The 18,382-nt window shown below is 50.6% G+C and overlaps 1 protein-coding gene across 3 annotated transcripts; it reads left to right on the top strand.

Annotated features, from left to right (window-relative positions):
• Window positions 1-4,434: 4,434 nt before the first annotated feature.
• On the top strand, window positions 4,435-17,906 carry NEUROD1 (neuronal differentiation 1). 3 transcript variants are annotated; one of them, XR_012765013.1, is made up of 3 exons: window positions 4,435-4,497; window positions 15,846-16,841; window positions 17,799-17,906. XR_012765013.1 is itself a non-coding variant. In XM_075430276.1 (2 exons), the coding sequence occupies exon 2, from the start codon at window positions 9,246-9,248 to the stop codon at window positions 10,332-10,334; it is 1,089 nt and encodes a 362-aa protein (XP_075286391.1). In that variant the 5' UTR covers window positions 4,449-4,497; window positions 9,237-9,245; the 3' UTR covers window positions 10,335-11,806. The 3 variants fall into 3 exon arrangements, 2 of the variants coding, with proteins under 2 accessions (XP_075286391.1, XP_075286390.1); XM_075430276.1 differs by lacking the exons at window positions 15,846-16,841; window positions 17,799-17,906 and adding an exon at window positions 9,237-11,806 and having other exon boundaries at window positions 4,449-4,497; XM_075430275.1 differs by lacking the exons at window positions 4,435-4,497; window positions 15,846-16,841; window positions 17,799-17,906 and adding exons at window positions 8,418-8,621; window positions 9,237-11,806.
• Window positions 17,907-18,382: the final 476 nt, after the last annotated feature.

The raw sequence follows: 18,382 nt of genomic DNA, 5'->3' as shown, positions 1-18,382 counted from the left end.
TAAAACCAAGAAGGACAGAATAAGGTAAACATAATAACTCAGGGTTCCCATATGGGACCAGATCAAAGGTTCATCTAGCCTGCTAACAGGTTTTCAGCAGGTCCACCCTGGATGGCTAAGCAAGGAGGAGAAAATGGCGCAGCTCCACCAGACATGATGGCTCAATGCAGCACCTCGTTGCAGCAGAAGAGCGAGGGTCTCCTCCCGCTCCCTTTTCCCCTCTCTCCCTCTCTTCATTCTGCTTCTGGCTGCACATTCCTGCCTCTGACCCTGCACTTGTGAAGGTGTTTGTCAGGTCTTCCGTGAGCCGATGTAACCTGTTCAGCAGCGGGGATTTTTCTAAACTGAGTCCCACGGGCACTCGGGAGACGGAGCAGATCACACCAATGAGCAAAGGGAATAGAGAAGACGAGGCAAGAGAATGAGCCCTCCGACCTCGAGCAGCAGCAAGCTGCTACATTTATCTGATTGCACATGAAAGGCAGCAGAACTGAAGTGTTTATCTATTTCAAAAGCTTGGTGAGCTAATGCCCTGCTTCTAGCTCTGTAGGTTTGTGAGCCACAAGATGTGCAGGTAATCACTCTAGTTCTACTGACATCCCGTTAAGTGTGCACCTACATTGTCACATTCGGGCTCGTTTTCTTAGAACGAAGCCCTGAATCAAAGGGTGGGAATAGAATTGTGATGCTGAGGGATCGCCAGGCCTGTTCTGCAGCCCTGCTGCTTCCAGTTCACAGCTCTTACACGCATTTGCTTACATCAGCTGTTGAATGAGCTGCTCCAAAATGTCAACAGGTAATTTGAAATCAAGGCGACCCAAGAAACTTCTAACTACTTGTGAATATATAGTAGAAGAAATGGGCTACAAATTACTTTTGAGCTCGATTATATGCCTGACACCAACCAAAACTGCCAAGGGTCTATAATTATATCTACATTTTATACTTTTTAAGAATAATTTATTATAGAAATGCAAATTTATCAGAGGTGGAGATTCTTGCTATTGTGAACCTTGAATCTGTAGTTAAAAAAAAAAAGCAGTTGACAGTTGATTTTCAATTCTGCAGGGATCTTTTTTTTAAATGAGATTTCTCTCTCTAAATAAAAATCATCACGGACTACTTTAATCTTTAAATTCATTTTGGAAGGAATATGTAGTCCTTCTGTTTAATGATAGCTTTGCAGAGCACCAAGCTACCTAGAGATTACGTGGATACAGAAGAACTACAGATGATCGTTTGACATCGATCTTTGAAAAATACATCTTAACAGCATGTTCTATATTTCTGCTTCCACCAACACCTCCAGTCAGTTTTATAAGATGCTAGCTCTCATTCTCCATTGCCCTACTCTTGGTTTTGAGGTTTTCTGTGTTGCCAAAATGATTCTGCCAACTACCACAGCATGAAGCGCCAGGATAAATGTACAGAAATGCAAAAATCATAGATTTTTTCTCCGTTTTTTTGTATTTCATATTGTCAAATACAGCTCTGCAAGCCACTTGAAGCGTGATCAGGTGAGAATTCTCCGCTCCTGTCAGGAGGGTAGGTTTAACACCTCCTTTCAACAGCGCCTGTGCTCTGCAAAACAGTGGAGAGGAGTATTATTTATGTGTTCTTGTACAAGTGAACATAAACAAGCGGATGCTCTAGCAAACTGACAACAGACAACTATCAAAGGGCCAGATGCTCTTATCCTCTTGCAAGGGTGAAGAGGGACAAAATGAGTAAATATTTGTGTTATCATAGTGACATGTAACTGGAGCTTTGTTGCGGAGGACAGAGTGATTTACCAGCACATTCCTCTTCTCTCGGGAATCCACACAAATCAAGGAAAGGTTCAGCAGTGAGAATAAAATTCTAACAGAAGGACTAAGCCAAATGAGAGAGCTGCAGGTTTTCAGGATGCGCTTTTCTCTGGGCTCGGAAGATGACCAGCAAAGAGCAATAATTTCCTGGGCAAGAGTCACCACAGATGAATACGAAAGGGCATGTGATAGAGGTGTATGTACATCATGTCACATAGCTGCAGCCCCAGCACCTCAGCAGTCTACTCTCCCAGAGCCTTGGGCTAAAGCTCCGCGTTCAGGACCTCTCCCTGCAACAGGACTCTGGCCTGAACATCCTTAGCTGTTGCGTCACTGCTCGTGCCGTAACTCCGCTAAGGCCAGCCTTCCTCCGAAGGGCAACCTGGCAGGCTACAGGGTAGATCATTCCTTGTCTACTGTTTTTTCCCACCTTGTCCCCCTACTTCCCACAATTCCTTAAAGTCAATAGCTATCAGTTCTTCTACACCTGAACAAGGCTTACCATCCCCAGGTGCTCAGATCTTTGTATCTTCCCTACTGAAAGACCACAGAAAGCTAATTTTGCACAAGAACTTACAATAAAATATTTTGCATTTCAGTCGTCGTTTTTATCCTAGCAGACACTTGACTTTGAGAGTCCTTGGAATGTCATTGGAAGCTATTTATGTCTATGTTTGCTTGGTCTCAGATCTAGGGCCTTAATAGATCCATAACTCATTGAAGTGAATGTTCAGATTGTCCCCAGCCAATGGAGGGCAATTGAACCACACTCTCTGCTGGAACTGAGAGTAGAACAAAGATGCTGCTTTTCTGGTAAGATGCCATCTCTTCACCGCATCTTTGGAGTGAAAGAAGGCAAATAAAGTGTGTTATCTGATGCTCATCCTGTCCTTTGACAAGACAGTTAAGAAGCTGAGATACTTTGAGACATGAAGAAAGAGCACATTGTGTCATGGGAGTGCTGGGGAAAGCACACTCATAGCTGGGATGGTGAACATCCCAGGAGCATCTCTGAAAAGCAGTCCCATGTGACGACACACGCTTGAGAGCATTTCCTACACTATTGCGAAACACCAGTGGCAATCGTGGGGGTAAACTGGGAGTGATGACAGGAATGGAAAAGGAAGGCAACCACTTGAAACGTGGTGCTGTGTAGAATGAAGAATATCCCCATGTACACTTAAAATGCTTAGCAAGAGTTTCAGTTTTGTTCTACAGTTGTAGAGGTTGCACTGTGTTGCGATGGGAAAGCGATTCTCCGTCATGCCCAGCTCACGGTGGAGCACTTAAAGCACAGACCCAGGTGTGAACTCACTTTGAGAGGCAGAAGCAAAGCCGCATTATGTAATAAGATTTAATGATTATTTGAATCTCTTTTTCCATCCCTATGGATCATTGATTTAACCTTCCTTGTTTTGTTCTCTAGATATTGCTAAAACAAGTAACTGTGTTCTGAAATTAATCAGGATCATGTTTTGTCTAACCCTGCAAGTGCATTTTGACTTTCGCTTTCTCTCTTCAGAAAAAGAAGACTAACAGAACCAATATTTTTGCTAGGAACTGCAACATGTTTGCAAAATGTTCAGATTGCGTGGCCATAGGAAACAAACGCATAAGCTATTACGTGCATAGCCTGGGGTTCAACCACTGTTTGCTCTCCGAGGAAAACAAAATCAGACCTTTTAAAGCCACCACTAAGGAGATTTCTACTTACAGAATACGCAATAACTCATATTGAGACAAGATTTTAATCTCAGCAAAGCTTTGGCTAATCTGCTGGCACCTGTGTTTGCTGCTCTTCCACCCCGCTGCACCGCTCAGACCGAGGGCCAAAGGCCAGGACCTGCAAGGCTGCTCGGGGCAGTGGTCCTGCTCACGGGAGTGGCAGGAGCCAGGCAAAGGTTTTTCAGCATCTGCCCCAAAAAGCGTCACCTGTAAGGGAACGACACCAGTGTTGTTGTCTGTTATGTTCCTTTGGAGCCTCTTCGTCTTTTTGCCAGGCCCCACACCAGTCAACACTATTGGTCACGGCGCGTATCGTACCGACGCATTGCGCTGACTCACTTGAGGAAGAGGTGTGTGGCATAGACAACTGTGTCTGAGGGAAACAGGTAGAAAGGTATTACCTGAGGTGATTTCTGAAAGAACTGGGAAAGGTTTTTCAGATGTAGAACTGAGCTACTGGACACGTAGCTTGTGTATGCTCTGGAGAGATTTTTATAGTGATTTCACAACACGAGCAAGCGGGGATTCTCAGTACTACATAGATACCACTACAGATACTGCAGAGTCTTGTTGCTGCTGAGGCCTCTGTACCTGACTAAGACATGAACTCCAGCTAACAAGTGACACACTCATAAGAGTTCAGTCTCTGCAGTTCAAGGAAAGAGAAAGAAATGTAAAAAAAATTGTTTTATGCATGATAATTTGGGCATGCAGTATTCACTGCTGTAAAAGGAGATCACGTGGGTGGGCATATGAAAGAAAAGAAAAAAAATCTGTCTCTGATGTAGCTTATGTAAGTTTCATCCTCTTAAAAATGAGCATTATTCATTAGAAAGGGTTAAAAATAACATCAGATTTCTCTCCTTCGTGGATGCTGTGATTCATGCTTCCCATTTTAAAGCCTACACCCTGTGAAGAGCAGTGCGCTACCAAGAAAAGGAGAGCGGCTTGCCAGGGACAGAAGGTAATTTCCCGTAGCAGGTGCGTGCAGCAGGTGGTACGCAGTGTACCTGCGACGAAAAGGTAGATTTAGGCTAAGATTTTATTTAATATGGAAAACTTATTGCATCCTGAGCCACTACTGGGGATGTGCCAAAAATCGTGTCTGCAGCATGATTTATTACGTGAAAATACCACCGAACTAATCAGTGGAGTTACTAATTAATACAAATCTGCATTTTTGCATAAGCAATTAGTGCAAAGAGAGCGCAATGAAAGAGGAAGTTTGACTCATTTAATCTCAGTGTCTATTCAAGCGGAAAGACCCACTAGGGCAAGGCACTGGGATCTACGTTCGAATTTTTTTTTTTTCCTTTTGATTAGTTAAAGGAACTAAAAGGTCAAATTATCAATATTTAATTCAAATGGAAATGCATTTGTTCAAGAGGAAAGAAAACACTTTATTTAAACAAGGTGGGACTCGGAGTAAATGCCCGGATCAAAAATAATTAGATTTTGCAGTTACAAGAGCATCTAAATCCCGTCTGATAAGAATCCTTTTTCCTAATAACGGAGGCGGCTTGACACCGATAGCAAAGACCCCTGATGTGATTTAAACTCTAGCTCGGGTGGTAGCTGGCCTACCAATACAATTTAGACATTTGCTTTAGTGGTACGTATTCCTCTGATCTGTGTTTTTTTAATCAATTTGAATTATATTTTAAATCTATTGTGATTTCATAATTGTGTGCACTTGACTAAAAAAGTCACTTAAAAAGCTGATAATTAAACCTCGGTGGCGATGTATTTTCCATTAACTAAATAGAAGTTTACATTTATAGAATTAAAACAACAGCAGCATTTATCTAACGGGGAAAGGCTCAATAAAATTAATACACTGAGTCGTCAGGGAAAAAAAAAACCAACAGCAGAAAAGGCACCTGAAACCCCTGCCGCCGGCTCCCAGCCCAGCTGTACGCGCACCCCGGCCAGCGGCTTGTGCGGTACCGCACCGGCGCGGGGCTGCGCAGCGTCCTCCGCCGCCGCTGACGGCCGAGCCCCGTCCGCTGCAGCGAGCCGCTCCCGGGCACCGTGCGGGGCAGCTGCCCTCGCCCCCCTTACCCCGCCGGCCCCTTCCCCCCGCCGCCCCGGCCCCGGCGGGATGGTGCAGCGTGGTGCGGGATGGGGAGGGATGGGGGGGGTGGAGGGACCGCGCCGAGCCGGGGGGACACGGGGAGCGGATAGTGATGCTTTCCCTTCTTTTTTTGGTTTTTTTTTTTTATTATTATTATTATTTAGGTAAACGTTCGGGGTTCGTGCGGGTGCCCCGCTGGAGGGGACGGGAGCGGGCAGCGCGGCGGCAAGGGGGGAGAGCCCGCAGAGCCCGGGCTGCCCCGGCAGTGAATAAATCACTCGCTAAACTGTGAGAGCGGCCCCCCCCCCCCCCCCCCCAAGTCGCTTCGAGCTATTCGGGGAGGCCTCCTTTCCCCGCGCTCTCGCAGGTGCAATATGAATCAATTATCTTAATTAAGATAATGCCGCAAACCCAAGAGATTTCCTCGGGAGCGGATTTCGCGCTCCGGACAACTGTACAGCGTTTCCACAGCGCTGCTTCTCCCGCAACAGACCCCCCTGCTCTCCCCTCCCGCCCGGCCGGGGCAGGGCTCAGCCCCGCCGCCCCAGCCCTCCCCGGGGCTCCCCTCCCGCCGGGCGGCAGCGGACGAGGCGGGAGCCGGCGGGGCCGGGGGCGGCCGGGCCGGGCCGGGACTTCGCAGGGACGCGTGCGGTTCGCGTGCCACGCCGCGGGGGGGAGGGCCGGGCAGCGGGGAGGGAGAGGAGAAAAGGCAAAAGAAAAAGCAAAAGAAAAAATAAAAGGAAAAAGAAAAAAGGAAAAGAAAAAAGAAAAAGGGAAAGTAAAAATAAAAAAGGAAAGGAAAAAGAAAAAAAGAACGGGAAAAAGAAAAAAAGAAAAGGAAAAGGAAAAAGAAAAAGGAAAAAGAACAGGAAAAATAAAAGGAAAAAGAACAGGATAAAGAAAAAATAAAAGGAAAAATAAAAACAAGGGATTCGGGAGGAAAAATAAGCCGAAGCCGAATTAGAAGCCAGATGGAGAAGGAGGAGTCTGTAGGTCGGAGGGGGGGAAAGAGACGCTCGGAGCGATAAAACCACGGGGCCGTAGGAGGAGGGAGCCGGGGAAGGTGGGAAACCGGAGCCGCGGAGCCGGGGGCCGGTCGAGCCGGCTGCCCGGGAGACCCGGGCGGGGGAGCGGTGCCGGGGTAGCGAGGGGAGCGGGAAGGGTGAAGCCGGCGCGGCAGAGAGCCCCGACGGGTGCTCCCCCACGGCCACGCGTGTCCCCGCGCCCAGCGCCGCCCGGGTGGAACCGGCCCCCCCCGACGGGCTCGGCGGGCGTCGAGCCCCGCTGCCCGCCTGCCTCCCTCCGCGCTCGTCCACCCGCCCTCCCGTCTACCGACGATTCGTTGGCTTTATCTGGCTCCCGGGGAAGCTGGCGGCACCGGGCGAGCCCGGAGGCAGGCGAGCATCCCGAAGCTCTCCCCGCTCCCCGGGACTGCGCCTGCTGCCGGCGCCCCCCGCCCGGTGCCCCCCGCTCCCGGGGGTATCCCCAGCCGAAGGCGGGCGGCATTTCCCACCAGCCGAGACCGGGCTGGCCCGGCCCCGACCCCCTCCCGCGCCCTCGGAACCTGTCCCCAAACCGCGCCGCTCCCTAAACGCGTCCGCCCCAGCGGCGCCCGGCCCCCGTTTAACGGAGTCGCGCTCCCGAGGGGGTGGCCGGCCCGGCGGGACGCCCGGGACACCGGCACCCTCCCGGCCCTGCCTCGGAGGCTCCTCTTGGGGGGAGCCGAGCGCGTCCCGCTCCAGCCCCGCTCCCCCGAACCCGGCGGCGAACGCCGCGCTGCCGCCCCGGGGCTTCGCGCGGGGAACCGGCCGGCGTGGAAATGAGAACCCGCAGCCGGTTGCCCTTCGTATTCGGTTACCGGGAAGGCGAACGTCCCCCGGAGCCCCCTCCGCCGCCCCGCCAGCCCCGGGGCTATCTAGGTCACGGGCGAGGAGCGAAACGTTTCGAAAATAACCCGACCTGGAATAAGATTTTTCCCTCTGCGCGGGGCGGAATTGGTGGTTTCGCGCGAGGGGAAAATAAATGATTTCTGTATTTTTTTTTTTTTTTTTTGCCTTTTATCGGTTAAATCTCCGGATAGCGCGTGCCGGCAGCAGAGCTGTCCCCCCCCGTTAAAGCGCATCGCCAAATCCCGGCGGTGCCGGCGAACTCCGCCGCGGCGTTTTAACGACTCCCAGCGCCGTCCCCCAGCGCTTTTCTCTCCAACTCCCCGTTAACCGGCGGGATTTCCATCAAAAACCCCGGTATTTTTGGTTTTCCGGGTGTGTTTTTTTTTCTCCCCCCACACAGCCTTTGCTCCAGACGGCGGGACGTCGACCGAGGGTCCGCGGCCACCCCGGGAAGCCGTTTCCCTCAGCGCCGGGGAGGGGGCGAACGGGGAAGGCTCAGCGGGTCAGAGGCGCCCGTTCGGAGGTGTTAAAATGGAGGGGGGGGCGGGGACCGGCGGAGGCCGCACCGAGGAACAATGGGAACAATGCGGGTCGGGGCAGGCGGCCCCCTCACGGCGGCGGCGGCGGGGCGGGCGCCGCCGCCGTGAGGGGGTGGGGGGTGCCCGGTGACAGATGGCGGAGCCACAAAGGGCGTGGCGGCTCAACGGGCGGGCGCGCGGCCGCATACAAATAAGTGGCGTCACGTGGGGGCGCGGAGGGAGGCGAGCGCCGCCGCGCCTGGCGCGGGGGGCGGCCATATGGCGCGTGCCGGCGGGCGGGGCGGGGCGCGGGGGCGGGGCGCAGGCGCGTTGGGCGGTGGCGAGCGTCGCCGTGGAAGAGTCCCCGGTACCGGCCCCCCCCCCCCCCCCCCCCCCGTCTCCTAACCCCCGGCGGCGCATCCTCGGTCCCGCTATATAACGGGGGAAGCCGGCGCTGCGCAACCTCGGGGAAAAGAAAAAAAAAAAAAAAACAAAACACCACATAAAAATCCCAAGAAAACCGCAAAAAAACCCCACCCCCACGCGCGGGGAGAGCCGCGCCGGGGTTATGAGCCCGTCACCGCGCAGGAGCGGCTGAGCGACGGAGGTAACGGGGAGCCGGGCTGTCCCCTCCGCGGGCATTGTTCCGCGGCGGGGAGCGGGGGTGGGGGCGATGGGTCCCGCACCTGTTACGGCGGCGGGCGGGCACGTCGCGGCGGCGGGACCGGGGGAGCCTCGCCGGGAGAGGGTGAGCGGCGCCGGTCCCCGGGAGCGGGCGCCCGCGGCGGCGGTGCGGGGAGCAGGTGGCCGGCGGCCGTCGGGGCGGTGCGGGAGCGGCGGGGGACAGGCGTGTCGGGCGGGTGTGCTCTGTGTGTGCGTCCCCCGCCTTCCCCCTCCGCGGCTCGGAAAACGTGGGGGGTTTTATTAAAAAAAACAACCAAACCCCCCACAAACTCGCTAGGTCCGGCCGCGCCGTGCCGCCGGGGCTGCCCCCCGCACCCGCAACCCCCTGACATTCCCCGCCGATACCGGCGGGTGACCTAACGGCGACCGAACATCCGCCAACTGAATTACCGGGCGGGACCGCGGGGACAATTATAAGTTTGCGGCGGCACCGCGGGGGAGCCGGGGCTTCCCTCGGGGCGGGCGGGGGGGGCGGGGGGGGCCTCGGCCGCCGGTGCGGGTGCTGACGCGGGTCCGCTCTGTCTCCCCCGCGGCGCAGGGGCCCGCCATGACCAAGTCGTACAGCGAGAGCGGGCCGACGGGCGAGCCCCAGCCGCAGGGGCCGCCGGGCTGGGCGGACGAGTGCCTCAGCCCGCAGGACGAGGAGCACGACGCGGACAAGAAAGAGGAGGAGCTGGAGGGCCTGCACGGTGAGGCCGAGGAGGACTCGCTGCGGAACGGCGAGGAGGAGGACGAGGAGGACGACTTGGACGAGGAGGAGGAAGAGGAGGAGGAGGAGGACGACGACGACCAGAAGCCCAAGAGGCGGGGCCCCAAGAAGAAGAAGATGACCAAGGCGCGCATGGAGCGGTTCAAGCTACGGCGCATGAAGGCGAACGCCCGGGAGCGCAACCGCATGCACGGCCTGAACGCGGCCCTGGACAACCTGCGGAAGGTGGTGCCCTGCTACTCCAAGACGCAGAAGCTCTCCAAGATCGAGACGCTGCGCCTGGCCAAGAACTACATCTGGGCGCTGTCCGAGATCCTGCGCTCGGGCAAGAGCCCGGACCTGGTCTCCTTCGTGCAGACCCTCTGCAAGGGCCTGTCGCAGCCCACCACCAACCTGGTGGCCGGCTGCCTGCAGCTCAACCCGCGGACCTTCCTCCCGGAGCAGAGCCAGGAGGTGCCGCCCCACGTGGCGGCGGCGGCGGCGGGAGGGGTGGGCGGCCCCTTCCCGCCGCCGCCGTTCCCCTACCAGTCGCCGGGCCTGCCCAGCCCGCCCTACGGCACCATGGACAGCTCCCACCTCTTCCACCTCAAGCCGCCGCACGCCGCCTACGGCGCCGCGCTCGAGCCCTTCTTCGAGGGCGGGCTGGCGGAGGGCGCGAGCCCGGCCTTCGACGGCCCGCTCAGCCCGCCCCTCAGCGTCAACGGCAACTTCTCCTTCAAGCACGAGCCGCCCGCCGACTTCGACAAGGGCTACGCCTTCGCCGTGCACTACCCGGCGCTGGCCGCCGCGCCCGCCCACGCCGCCGCCATCTTCCCGGCCGCCGCCTCCCGCTGCGACCTCCCCGTCGACGGCCTGGCGCCCTACGAGGGCCACCCGCACCACGAGCGGGTGCTCAGCGCCCAGCTCAACGCCATCTTCCACGACTGAGCCGCCCCCCGCGCCCCGACCCCGCGGGAGGGGAGCGGAGCGGAGGCAGAGCCGAGCCCCGCTGCCTTGCTTTGCAGCGGGCGGCCCGCCGGGTCCCACCGCCGCCGCCGTCGGGGCCGCCGCTCGCCCGCCCGGCCGCCGCTCCTCGGGGCGACGGTGCCAGCCCGGGGGGGGGGGGGGGCACCGGGGTCGCGTCAATCACCTGATCGGGATCAGCAAAAATCACGAGCAATAATTAGGATCTATGCAATTTTTAAACTAGCGATGGGCCAATTACAAAATATATATGAGATCTATATTTTTCAACCAACGTTTTACTACTTGTTACCTTTCCCATGCTGAATTATTTTGTTGTGATTTTGTACAGAATTTTTAATGACTTTTTATAACGTGAATTTCCTATTTTAAACCATGCAGCTTCATCAATTTTTATACATATTGGAAAGGTAGAATTATATCTAATTTATACAAAATAATTTAACTAATTTAAACCAGCAGAAAAGTGCTTAGAGAAGTTATGTTGCCTTAGCACTTCTTTCCTTTCGAATAGTTGAAGAAGAAGAAAAAAAAATGCACAATCCGAGCGATTTCTTTGCCATGAAAGTCTCTTTTTTCTTTCTCTTTTTTTTTTTTCCTTTTCTTTTCTTGCTCCTTTCCCCCCTACGACAAGAACCAGATTCCCTAGGTCTTGAGAAGATATAAGAACGAGAGACTTATTTTCTATTAAAACATATCAGTTGAACACATTACTTGCACAAACTTGTATATAAAGATTATAAACAAATGCCAACACCCTTTTTAAATCGAAAGCTGCTTGACTATCACATACAATTTGCACTGTTTCTTTTTAGTCTTTGAACCCCTTGGCATTCCGTGGTTTTTTGTTGGTTTTGGTTTGTGTTCTTTGGTTTTGCTTTTTTGTTGGTTTGTTTGTTTGTTTGTTTTCCGAAGAGAACTTGAAGATGTCAATGTTCCCAGGCGATGTAAATGCATGATTTTATACATATTCACACACTCCGTGGCTGTCATACGCTCATCTTATAAATCGGAACCTAAAACTAATCAGGTTGTTAAAGTCGGGCTATGTACCTATAGTAGTCGATTAGTACGGTAGCTTGAAACAAATTCAAACCATTTAACCCGTAATTAGAACAATAGCTCTTGCATGTACAATGCAGTGCAGAATAAGTGCTGTTTGAAATGTAACGCTGGTTCAACTGGAATCAATCTGTACTGTAATTTTGTTTGTAATCCTGTATATTATGGTGTAATGCACACTGGGGTTTTAGTAAAATATCCGTCCTTTGGCAACAACATAGTATTGAACATTTGGTCGAATGTTGCATTTCTCCTTAAATGTGATTATTATTTTTCTTTTCCTTAGTGTAAGTAATTCCTATGGGATTATTGTTCTGTTCGGATAGCTCATGAAAGGTGCGACATTTATTATTTGTAGAATAAAATCGGACTAAAGCAAGGACAAGGATTCTTTACTTACCTCGAGGGCGTTCCGGGGGAAGGGGGGGGTGCCTTGTGTTCGTCTGGGGACGGCGCACCCGGCCGTTTGCAAGGCCGGTTTGTGGAGATGGGCTGGGGGGGAGCACGGCGGCTGGCCCGGGAGCCGCGGCTGCCGGTTCGGGCTGCACCGGGCCGCTCCCGGCTCCGGCAGCCCTCGGGGGGGCGGGCCCGGCCCCGCTGCCCACCCGCGGGGCTCCCCGCTCCGGCCGCGGCGGGGGGACCCCCCAGCCCGCCTTGTCCCGCGGCGCTCCCCGCACCGCACCGGGCCGGCGCTCCCGGTTCTCCGCCCGCCCCGCTCCCCGGACGCCAAACTCGCGCTCCTCCCGCCTCCGCCGGTCGGCATCTCCGCTGATGACCGGGAGCCGTCGGCAACAGGTCCGTGCCTCCCCCCACACCCTCGGGGTTCCCCAAAGCGCCCCGGACGGCACCGCCGCGGGGCAGGGGTGTCGGGGACGGGCCCCGCTCAGCCCCCGCAGCCTCCCCGTAGCTCCGCGCTCGGAACTGGCGCTGAGTCCGGGCGGGGGACGGCAAAGGGCAGCTTTTTGGACACCCCCGTCGCCTCTTCCCGGCCGGCGGGAGCGCAGCGAAGCGCACCCGGGAAGCCCGGGGAGCGGTGGGGCACGGCGGCGGGTCGGGTCAGACCGGGAAACCGGTCCCAGCCCCGCTGGCCCCCGGCCCTGCGCCTTCCCCCTCAGTGGAGGGCTCTGCTGGCCGGCCGGGGGGCAACTCGCGTGCCACCATCTTTTATTCAAAGGCAGGCACAGATGTTCCTTCTGCAGGGGAGGCTTTAATTTATGAAAATGATATTGTTTATGCATGAACGCGCTCCGCATAACGCACAGTACTTCCATCTGATGAGAGAAATACCACAGAACCAGTGCCAACGTCAGGAACATATTCTGCAAATTTAGTCGCTTAAATGTTTAATGAGTATTTGGAAGGCATTTCCAAACCGCAAGAAACCTTTTCAATTACCTTTTCTTCTTCCGCGGTTAATAACAAAATTCAACTCCCCCAGCCAATGCGATTCACTTGAAAGCTCTACCTGGGCTATCTGAACATTTGCCACTGTGATACTTTAAAGAAAATAATAATTTAGTGCTATGAGCAACCTAATACGGAAAATTAATTAGGCATTTTGCTAACTGGAGGCTCCATTTTACAAATCACTTGTGAGTTCTGTTATTTCAACTAGTTGAGGGTTGGGTTTTTTTCCACACCCTTATAAATTATCGGCGATTACCTCCCCCGTCTCCACTTTGCTGCTGCTTCTGATGAGTCCATGATATTTATTTTTCCTTACTGTTAATACCAAGCCAAATCGTGAAATCTCTGCTCATGACTCCCACAGGAAGGTCTATCAAGGTCTCTTTAAAGGAAAGAATTACTCACACTGTTCCTCTCCTATGAGCATACCACTAATTAGGTAAGGCTGTAGTGGGATTATCTCACTTCTGCATGCGGAGGGAACTCTGGGGTTGAGTCATACCCATGCACGTACGGGGTCATCCAGCAGCGGCCTAGAACTCTGTTCTTATGGCTTGTTGGGACCAGTGGCCTTTCCCTTCTTCTTTACACCATACTTCTGACCACAGAAATTGTTGTGCCACCAGTGCATGCTTGAGAAGACCCCGGTGAAACCTCTGCAGGAACAGCGCATGAGTAACAGTTATGGCTTGCAGCTTTCCCCTTCTTGGTTTTCCGAAGGGAAACACAAGAGGGTCCGGAGGTTGTGGGCTCATCATCACCTGTTATGCAGCTGAGGCCTCAGCTATGACAGAAGGGTCTCAAACGGTGGAATTCCAGGTCACATCCATGGGATGTCTAAGAAGCTGAAAACTCAGGCTTTACCTAGCCCGAATGAAAAAAGAGCCTGAACATCATGAGAATTTCGCCCAGTGCCTTCAGGAGGACTCCCCAAGCCAAGGGAAGTAGATTCTAGGAGAACCAAGACTCCTGAATTCACCAGAAGACAACGGTGTTGCCTCCTCCAGGAGATACTGTTCCAGAATTTTAATAAACTAATATTAAAAAGCAACATACAATCCCAGAGGTAATAGGAATTGATAGAAATAATTCTAAACTAAGTCTTGAAAGCAAGTAAAAAAACCCTTTTCTATCATCTGTAACAGTAAAAATTCTTGCAATTGTTTCAGTATTGTAACTGGTGAAAGCTGAATCCACCATGACCTTAAGAATTGCTTTTGTCATACTAAAAATACGTCTCCTTTTTTTTTTTTTTCTTTATTTTTTAGAAAAAAACACAGTACTTCTGTACTAAGAACCATTTTGCCAAATACTTTTGGAAATTAGAGTTAAGTTCCATTCTCTTATTTATATATTGAGTATCTAAAGATTAAAAAAACCCAAACAAAATCCACTCAGTTCTCACTCTTTCCTGTTAAGGAAGAACTCACAGAAGTGAAAACTTGGAGTTCTGCCTGGTGCTATATCAGGGAAAATATGCAGAAATTGGTCTTTGTTTTTATTGACCAAGATGGGTGGTACGGTAATTATTATTATTATTATTTCATTAATCGATCATGTACACTCTTTCCTTAGCTGAAAACCCGTATTACAAAAAGCCTTGGAAAACACAGTACATGAATACGTGCTGAAACAGTGAGCTAAAGGTCTACCAATAGACTGTTCTTTAAATATGTACATAAGTGTTTTTTAAATAATTCATATATGTATTTAACAAACCGTCAGAAGCTATGCAATACAAAATTAAAACTGACAGTGCTCTCAAAACGTTCTCTTAAGTGTTTAGGTTGCCTACAGGGTATGTAAAAATAGGGTATCAGCCCTGGCTTTCAGTTTCCTGGCTTGTAGTAGTTTGCAGCATAGAGTTAACTGCATTTTGCATGACACAAGGTAGGAGCAACTAAGACTTACACTATTTGCAACATCTTGGTGAAAGAACAATAGAAAACAAGATGCAGAGTGAAACTTTATTATGTTAAAAAGAGAGCAGATCAACCTTAATGCAAAGAAAAAATAAAATGTCTTCTGGTCAACACATTCTCATTTTATATTCTTTCCCATTATCACATTTTCCTCTATTTTGAATAAGATCACTTTCAGCTCCTGGTGCTCATAGGAATGACTTCAGCTTCAGACTCCATTCTCTCTGCTTCTTACTCCTGCATAATTTCACTCATTCTTGTTCTCTTTGCAGAGATTTGTCTGCCTCCACAACTGCAGACTTTTGTTTCCTTAACTTCTGCTCTTTATCTTTTTTTTAAAAAATTATTTTTAATGTTTTCATTCTCCTTTTCAGACATATAGAAAGATGCACAGTAATAGTAAGGCTCACTTCTATGGACTACTGGTACAATTTTTCTTCAGAATAATTTATGACTTCACTTACTGTGTAAAAAGTTTGGTGTTCTGCTTAATGTCTCTTTAAAGTCAAGGAAAAACAACACAACAGAGCTGAATTAATATTGAGAGCTATAAAAGATGCTTTTCTAGAGTAGCATTGTAAGAAGGGAACACGCTTAGGAGAGCTAATATTTGGGAATGAACAGCTGAAGCTGACTACACACCAAACCTTCATTGTATAAACAGACACTGTAGCCAGAAAAACATACAAGCCAAGGGTATGCTGCCAATTTCAAAATTCAGATTTCTCCAGAAGCAAATCTCTCTCAGCCACTGAAACCAGCCAGCTACCAAAAATGTCCAGCTGAAGCCTCCAGACTGGACATAAGGTATTTTCCCCACAGCACCTCCCCATCTCTTCTTGTCTTAATTACCATTCCTCAACCTCAGGTAATCGCATTATCCAGTAATAAAAAACCGACCTCCCCATTTCTCGCCTGTTCACCTCATTGCATTTTTCTACCCATTTTTCTTGAGGGGAGAGGGTTTATCTTCCAATAGTGTGCTTTACCTGCTTGCTGTCCTTTGGTTAACATGAGCTGTACCTCCCTCGGATGCTATTTCTGCCAGAGGTTGTCCTACCTCTTCTCTTTCTTCACTTCACAGGGTTCTTCTGAAAAAGACTGCTGAGACTCCCACTACTTCTTAACATCTAGACAGCAAGAGATGATTTCCTTCATTCAGAGAGAAACACTGTTAGTTAAGGAGAAGCTGGCTCATCTGATTTCCTACCACCTCTCATCTGGGCCCTGAGGATGCTCCCCTCTCCTAGTTCAGCTTCCTGTGCTCAAGGCCAGCACCCTGGCACGCAGCAACATCTCCTCCAGGTCCAGACTGCTGACAGCAGGCTCTAAGAAACCACAAGGGGATCTGCCCTTTCTCATGCAAAAACCGTGTTTAAGAAGCGGCTCTCACCTGTGGCATCTGCCTCCATGACATTGCAGCTATCCCTATCCAGACCCTGACTCCTAGACTTGATAACCTTGCTTGAGCTTGGACCTGCCTTGACAGCATGCACTTCCCTGATGGCTGCTGGGCTAGCACTGACACTGGTTACTCTCACCAAGCCCATCCCTGACTCGCTGACTTTGCCTTTCAACTTGATGTTGGACCTGCCTCATTGGAATGGGCTTCTCTAGCTATCTGCATGCTTGGCTGAGCTTGGCTACACAGAGCTCTGCTCACATTGGTCAGGTACATGGGGTCCTACCTGACCTGTAGCCACTCTCAGCTCTACTCCCTTTAAAGGGCAGCCTGCCCTTACTGTTCCTTAACATCCCTCCTGTTGTGTTTCTGGCTGCCGGGGCCCTGAGGGCACTACCGAGCCTTAAAAACCCTGACCAGCCCCACCTGCAATCCTGCCCAAGGGCCTGGAGCTCTCTTTAAGCTCAGCCTAGGTCCATCAGTCCTTTCTTTAGAGATGCTCTGGGATACTGGTCTCCAGTTCAGCTGCAGCCCCGATCTAGCTATGAGCTCTGATGATCCAGATCTGCAAACTGATGTCCTGTCCTAGCCTCAGCCCTGCTTCATCACCATGAATTTGCCTGATGATCTGGATTCTTGGGAGGATCCTGGCACCTTCCCCTGGTCTTCCTCGCTCAGGTGGGTCCTGGCCAGAAAGGCCTCTGTCTTGCTAGCCCCGGGGTCCCCCTCTTGGCTCCTTGGCCCTTGCTGTGCCCTGACAATGGCTTTGCTTCCCTTGCAGGTGTGCACCCCAGTCCATTTTTTCCCCTTCTAATTTACTTGAGCTATTTGCTTAAAAAAAACCAAAACAAAACCCAAAAGATGTTAACACAATTTCTAAGGCAGCTCTACTGGCTCTCTAAATAAGTGAAATGGAGTGATAGAATAATCTGGGGTTCAGGGTATAAAACACAGAACAAAACTGTTCTATGGACTCAGTTCTGCATTTTTTTTTACTTGTATACTGTAAGAATGCACACCTTCTGTACTTATCATTAGAAAAAGAGAATAGCTATGTCTTGTTAAAGAACTGCTGATGAACTAGATGTCCTCGTGCACTGCATGTTTAGTCATTCTTAACTTGAAAGAGCTACATTAAATTCAGAGAGTTACTTTAGGCATGGAAAACATCAAATATTTATAAATATTCAAAGACTACTTTGGGAGGCTATCAACAGAGCTGTGACATTTAATTATATAAAAAAAATCCTTCCACTTACTCTGTATTAAGTGGTGAATAGGGCTTATCTATGTTCATGCATCTATTGCCATTGAATCATAACCCATGAGACAACAGGAAAGTAAAACACATTTCAGCTGCTCTGGGTGACTTGCAATGCCCTCTACGTCATCCCTATTCCTCGCACAGCACACCGTGTTTCTAGGTGTCCCTTGATCATTCTGCCATCACAAGTACCCATGTGCTCCACTTTCAAAATCTGCCTATGATCAAAGATGTAGAAGAAATCAAGGCCACTACGCGTAGGTTCAGTGCTCTATACTGTTTGGCTGCCTACTATACAATTCCTGCTACACATTTACTGTTTGTCTTACGTCTCTCTTTGTTTTTTTCTCTAATATGGGAACATGACACAGGATACTACATGGGATCATCAATACACACAACCCTTCTCACAAGAAAGGACAAGGAAGTTCTGTGGGTGAAAGTTCCAGACATAGTCTGGAAAATGAATAAAATTATATTGCTGGACTATTCTGTGTTTTTTCCAAATTCAATGTACAAATATAAAAGTTACGATATTTAAAAAAAAGTCTGTTAGAGTGACTCAGAATTTTTTTTCCCCCCGGAAAAAGTGCCTGTCTCAGACTTAAAGGATTGTGGGGATTGAGGATTTGTGAAGAGTAGCAAACCAAGAGTGAACAGACTTGTATGTTTCTCCTATGTTTTTTGTTACTATATACAGTCTCTTACTATATTATGGTTTCATCTACTACATTTTAATATCTTAACAGTTACTGGTTTAATACTCCTTTCAAGTAACATCAATAAAAGGGTGTTAGATGTTTTGATGACATCAGTTGAAGGGTACTACAAGTCTCTTAGGAACTGTAATAGTCTTCCACTGATGGTACTGAAAATAGTATTATTTTATGTTTCTACGACAGTTATCAGCTTATTCTCTCCTGTACCTTACGAGAAATTATCTGGTGATGATATA

This window comes from Opisthocomus hoazin, chromosome 9, assembly GCF_030867145.1.
Source record: "Opisthocomus hoazin isolate bOpiHoa1 chromosome 9, bOpiHoa1.hap1, whole genome shotgun sequence".
NCBI classification, from domain to species: Eukaryota; Metazoa; Chordata; class Aves; order Opisthocomiformes; family Opisthocomidae; genus Opisthocomus; species Opisthocomus hoazin.
Note: the sequence above shows the minus strand (reverse complement) of the source record. Positions and strands in the feature narration are given on the sequence as shown.